Source organism: Cryptomeria japonica, chromosome 4 (genome assembly GCF_030272615.1).
Source record: "Cryptomeria japonica chromosome 4, Sugi_1.0, whole genome shotgun sequence".
NCBI lineage: Eukaryota > Viridiplantae > Streptophyta > Pinopsida > Cupressales > Cupressaceae > Cryptomeria > Cryptomeria japonica.
The window spans coordinates 585398463-585405297 of record NC_081408.1 but is presented as its reverse complement, the minus strand read 5'-3'; the positions used below and the strand labels follow the sequence as shown (position 1 = coordinate 585405297).

Sequence of the window (6835 nt, the reverse complement as noted above, 5' to 3'; positions counted from 1 at the left end):
ATCCCAACATGGGTATAAGACACCCACCATTTGATTTCCTCCATAGTATGCTAGATTCCTATGAATTTTATGATAATCATCTGTTTCTTTATTCTTTCAATCTTCAAGTCCAAAAAGTGATCTAGTATGGTCATATTCACAACTTCCTCGGAGACCGATATGTTCATGTTTCCTACCACAATCCTTGTGACCCTACTTCTTCTGTCCTCCATGGCCATCTCCATCTCTTGACCAAAAACAAGACTCCCCAACTTCTGTGCACAATCTTCAATAATGGGATTCACTTATATGCTTTTTTCAACTTGCAATTTGCACCCTTCTGCTCCTTTACTCAACACCATTCAAAGCCAATGCATTTGTGTTTCTTAATTATTTAAAATAAATGTTCATTCCTTAATAGTTTTTGTAAACACACTCAAGACATTATAGTTAACCCTTTTCATGTCATTATAATTATGCCTCTTGATGCTTATTTACCAATTATTTGATTATTTAATTAAATTTTATTTAAATCAAAGATACATTTAATTTAATGACATATTATTTTATACACATATACTCATACATTCTATATAAATATTATTAATATTGAGAGGTATTCTATAATGACAACAAATTGTGAAATGTAATGGCATGAACATGTTAAAAGCTCTTATCTTTTATCTAAAATTTGATAGCCACTTACATATTGATATGGTAATATTTAATAATAAGCATAATATTTCTAAAATAAATGACACATAATTTATGTCTCATTGTATGTAGTAAATAAAATAGTTCCAAAGTAAAATAAATAACTTTTATGTAAATAAAATGCTTCAAATTGGCATGTCTAGACAGTTATTGAATAGATGTTTTTATGTAAATAAAATAACTTCAAATTGATATCTTAACAATTATTAGATAGATGTATATAAGATAGCTAAATGAGTTTCAAATTACAAAAATGATACTTTTATTTATATGCAAAGTTAGCCCATAAATAATTAATAAACATAACTTCAACATCAATAATAACTCTAGTACTATTTTAAACAAGTAGGTAATTTTTGTCTTTCTATCAAATTGTATAAATTTTTTGCAGTTTTATGAATCCCCATTGCATATTGTGGTTGAGTTTTTTGAAGTAGAATACATTTTAGGCCAAACAATAAATTATGCCACTAAAGATTATGATTTATTCTCTAGTAAATCTTGGGATGGGAGTCAATGATTTTTTTAGTGGTTAATATTCACCAATTGGCTATTTTTTGAAATCTAACTAACAGGTCAAGTTTTAGGGTGACCTAAATCGCCATATTTTTATAAAATTTTATTTTAGTCATAATAAAATCACTAGATAATTTATTTTGTTATTTTTTTAAACTCAATATATTTGCCACAATAGTTGATACATGATTAGGTCAAATTCGCCAAAATTTTATTTAATTTATTGTAGAAATATAAATTAATTTGCCAATAATATATCATAATTATTAATTACTTTAGGATTATATCATAAATATTTAGTTGCCACCATTGATTTAAAATATAATCTAATGACCATCATTTTATTCCATGAGGTAAATTGTACCTACAAGTTGTAAAGCTCATGGGGTTGAAATTGCTTTTTAATTGTCGACCTCAATGGAAATGAATGGTCTAAAAACATTTGGGCCCCATGAGTATTACAAATTGTTGGTACATTTTATCTCACAACATACAAAGAGGGTTATTAGATTATTTTAAATTAATGGTAGAAACTAAACAAAATAGTGTCTACCCCTTAAACTCATTAATGACTTCCACTTTTAGGTCTTTACTTTTTTAGAAGAATGTATTTTTTAAATGTAAGTATTTGCAATAGTTATTAGTGCATACTCTTATTATTTTGAAGATTTGCCAAGATTTTCTATCAAAAAAAAATTTATGTTAAAAAATTCTAATATTTTTCTTTTAAAAAATGAAAGATTAGTCAATAAAAATGTTTATTTATTTTTCCAAAAAAAAAAATATTCACTGAGAGTTTATATCTTTTTTTGATGGGGGTTTCTTAAAGTTATCAATTGATGGGGGTCTTGTTTTGTGCAAATTCTTAAAGAAGAATAAGGCTTAAATCTATATTATTGAAGATATTAAGAGTGGTTTCCAATCTTAGAATGGAATGTTCATGGAAATGCTCTTTATATTCACCATAAATAATTGGGCTCTAAGAAGATTGAACACATACAAACATTTATCATTCTATCAGCTTCTTTCTCACTCACATCGGATATCTCCTAGTGCTCCATTGTATTGAATATGTATGTTGTTCCAGAGAATACCGCCACTACAAAAGAACAAGTTTTACTTGAAGGTCAAGGAGAAAATATAACCCTCAGGTTTATGTAAAGTTTATAATGCTTGTTGCTTGGTGTTGTAAGCAATGTATTTTTTTATCTCTCTACGTGTATGTTATTTACAACTATAAAAGTGGTATATTTTTTTGTTGGCTACCATGGTTTGAAATGAGAATGCAATCTCCTCTATCTATATGTTATAGACCTTATCCTACAGCTTCTTTTGGTTGTTGGTTGTCTTGTAACTCTATATTTTATTATTAAATTTAGACTCAACTCCTTTTATATAATAATATCATAAACAACTAGATAGAAAATATTCATAATTATCTATATAAAACTGAAATCATACATATTAGGTCACAAGCGAATTAATAGAGGGTACAAAGAGCTTATATAAGGGTGCAAAGACCTTATATAAGTAGTATAGGTATTATGAACTGTTGTAGCACTCTAATTAATTTTAAGGGTTGGTAGATATCCTTAATTCAAGATGGAGAAGCTTAACCCTCCTAGATGTGGTGGCTTCAAAGAGTTCCATCATATACGAATCCCCATCCATGTTCCACTCAAAGAAATGAATGAGTTAAGCCAAAATAAGGTTGATGTTACATCAACCATGGCTACACTTGAGCACCCTCTCTTTATCAAGCAACTCTTTGTCTCTCACAATATCAACATTTTGCCCAGAAAAATATTTTAAAAGAATGATATTTCTTTTGCTTAAATTTGCATGTAATTTATAAATTATAAATTTTTTTGAAAAAAGTCTATTAGTAATTACAAACATAGTATTTTTATTTATAATAAATTTTAGACTATAAATAATAAAAATGATATAAGGTAATTTGAATTTATTTCAAATGAAATTAAATAAAACAAGAAGCTCTTTATATTATAGAAATTTAATTTATTCTTCATCACAATTTTAATATTTAAATATTATTTAAATAATATTTTTTTAAATCATTACTTTCAAATTGAATGTCATTTTTTTATGGAGGTTTGTTAACAAATTCGTTTTTGCTACTTGATACAAGAGCAGGAGATTTTAAGTTGAACTTCTTTGGCTGATAGTCAAGGATTGAGGGGTATCCATTCCACCAAATTTGCAAAGGGCACAATCTTGACCTCATTCGTTTTTGACTTTACCAATAAACCAAAGATCCATTTACTATTAAAAAAACATTAAAATTAAATGCTAATTTTAAATTATAAACAATCAAAAAAATCTATCAATAACTACAAAGATATTATTGAATTATCGTAATTCGTGAAATAAATACTCAACAATAATACAGCCAGATTTGAAAATAACTTTTAACAACAAGAATAACTCCATAATATTTCAAACAAGTAAATAGCTAAGATTCATAGTTATCTATGCCAAAAAGAAATCAAACACTTATTTAGGCCACAGGAGTATGAAGATGGAATCTTCTCACTGGAGGGCATGAACAGCTTATATAACTAGTATCACTAATATTGAAAAGCACTCTACTAAAATTCAAGGGCAGGTAGATAGCCTTAAGGCAGGACGAGCGAGAAGGTGAACACTCCTGGGCGTTGTGACTCCAAAGAGTTCCGTCATATCCAAATCCCCATCCACGCTCCACTCAAAGCAATGAACGAGCTGAGCCAAAGCAAGGTTCATGGTTACATCAGCCATGGCTGCGCCTGGACATCCTCTCCTTCCTGCTCCAAATGGCAACATATCAAAATAATCCTTGTCTCTCACAACATCAACATTTTTACCCATAAATCTCTCTGGCTTGAATTCCAGAGGATCTTCCCACAAGGATGGGTCTCTTCCAATAGCCCAAGCATTGACGATGAGCCTGCTTCTCTCAGGAATGAAGTATCCCCCAACTGCACAATCTTGTGTGGATTCGTGCGGAAGAAGCAAGGGTAACGCCGGATATAACCTCAGTGTCTCCTTCACCACACACTGCACGTACTCCATGCTTCCTATGTCACGCTCACTTACAGCCCTCTCTCTGCCGACCACTGATTCTATTTCCTCTTGCATTTTCTTGGCCACACCACGGTTTCTAAGAATCTCACTCATTGGCCATTCTATCGTAGTAGACGTCGTTTCAACTCCAGCCAAGAATATATCCTGTAGAATTTATATAGCCTTGTTAGATCAAATTAAAAAAACAGAATTACCAACAAACTTGAAATAAGTTATATTTAAGATTGTGTTATAACTAAAAAATGAATAGATACGTACAAAAACAATGGCTTCAATGTTTTCCTGTGTGATTGCCTTTCCATCAAGGCTTTCCATTTCTAAGAGCACGTCAATGAGGCCTTTAGTAGCAGCATTCTGCTCCTTGTCCTTGTCCTTGTCCTTATGCAACTTCATCCTGCGCTGCTCGTGTTCCTCTATTATTTTTTTTATCACTTGGGCGATGGAATTGTGTACCTTTTTCAACCGCCGCTTCACGCCTTGCAAATCCATCCAGTCTAAGTAAGGAATGAAGTCCCCGATATTGACAGCTCCTACTGTAACTGCCGCCTCTACTGCAAGCTTCTTTATCTCTTCGCCATTCCCACCCACTTGAGCGTCACTCTGAGAAGAAATTTTAGTACCGGAAAGGATTCGCCACATGACTGCCTGCGTAAAAGATGAAAACAAGTTGGTGAGATTAACAAGTTTCTCACCCTGCCCAGACATTTCCCACACTGAACGAACAGTGAGAAGCATTTCTTCCTCTCGTACACAACTGAAGGACTCGATCCTTTTGGCATTCAGCAATTCCACCACGCACAGCTTCCTCATGTGCCTCCAATAAGGCCCATAAGGAGCCAACACCATATCCTTGTAATTATAAGCAAGGTGTTTCCCTGCAGCAGATTGAGGTCGGCTGGCGAAAACATTATCGTGGGTTTTCAAGAACTCCTTTGCCATGGCAGAAGAAGAAACAACAACAGTGGGAACAGAACCCAATTTTAACATCATGATGGGCCCATATTTCTTACCACGTTCATGAAGATCGCGATGAGGAAGCCTTTTCAACTGGTTCAGATTTCCAATAATGGGCCATGCAAACGGTCCCGGGGGCAATCTGAATCCCAATCTATTCTTCCTTTGCACGCTAAATCTGTGCAAAACCCACAAGAAAATTATGAGTGAACACAGTGTAGCTGTTGCTGGAAGATAAGCACCCTCTCTTATTATATTTATTGAGTCCAAAGGTGAAGCCATATTGAGCAAAGATGTAGGAAAGTCTTTCTGTGTCTCCAATTTATAATTGAGCAAAGATGTAGGAAATTCTTTCTGCGTCTCTTTTGCCTTGATTTTTCTTCAGCTGGACACCATATTGTCAAGAACACGTGCTTTGAACAGCTTTAGTCACAGGCACGTTCCTTTCCTTCAATACATTTTTTAACAGCTTTAGTCACATGCACGTTACGTTCCTTTCCTTCAATACATTTTTCTCTTCGAATTTGATGAACTTTCTCTATTAAATAATTTTTCTATTTAATACTATCAGTCAGTGGTACATTTTTCTCTTCGAATTTGATGAACTTTTTCTATTAAATAATTTTTCTATTTAATACTATCAGTCAGTGGTAGTATTTTATTTATTTTGGTTTATTGATTTTATATAAATTGTTGATCATGATTAAAAAATTCAATGGTAAGATCTTGGTAAGGATCTTTACGCCAAGAGGCGTAACCTACAATGGCATCAATAGGAGGTCATCATGAGTAATGGTGTAAGAAAAAAGAAACTCTTAGTATTCCTGTCAGTCATGCACGGAAATAACAAGCATTGTATTCTGACAGTTACAAACGAGAACCTGCATGATCTTCTAACAGTTACATTTGAATCGCAATAGGCATATGAAAAATCTGCAATTACATCTTAATGGTTGTGAAATCATGCCATCTCATGTTCATAACTGTTACAATTTAATTGTTGTAAAGGAGGAAGACCAATCGTTTAATCTTCATCATAGATTAATATTAATATTAATAGATATCTTTCTCGCTTCACTTATTTTAAACATGCACAGTTGCAAGGATAGTTATAACTATGGATTTGTATGTTAGCTGCACAAATTCTTTTTTTTCAATTTGTATATAACCCACGCAGTCCAGCCATATTTTGTTTGTTTATTTTGAAACTGATAGGGGGTTTTGTTTTTTGTTGTGTAGATGGACAAGACATCAATTGTTGGAGACTTTCGAATCCTTTTTCTTGGATTTTCACAATGTGAATCTCATATCTTTTGGCGACCAGATTATCAAACCTCCACCTTTAAAGTAAGTAATCTGGAACTTCATCAATGACCTTTGATTTTGATTTTTGCGTACAGATGAGTCTTGCATTTGATTGATTTTGTGGTGAAATAGTGCGATGCAACAATAGATAGTGAGAAACAAATTATTAGAGAATCTCCTATCAAGTATGGCTAGCATGAGGACAGTGAAATCGATACTTGAATGGAGTGAAACCTGGCAAGGACCTAGCTGCTAGAATTCGTAAATGATTCCCATGATTCAA

General features: G+C 32.6%; 1 protein-coding gene across 1 annotated transcript; it reads right to left on the bottom strand.

Moving 5' to 3' along the window:
* Positions 1 to 3736: 3736 nt before the first annotated feature.
* LOC131076230 (cytochrome P450 750A1-like) lies at positions 3737 to 5529 on the bottom strand. The gene is made up of 2 exons (XM_058013304.2): positions 4552 to 5529; positions 3737 to 4437 (listed from the first exon to the last, which is right to left on the bottom strand). Exons 1-2 carry the CDS (start codon positions 5527 to 5529, stop codon positions 3826 to 3828), a joined length of 1590 nt encoding a protein of 529 aa, XP_057869287.2. The 3' UTR covers positions 3737 to 3825.
* Between the last annotated feature and the right edge of the window lie 1306 nt (positions 5530 to 6835).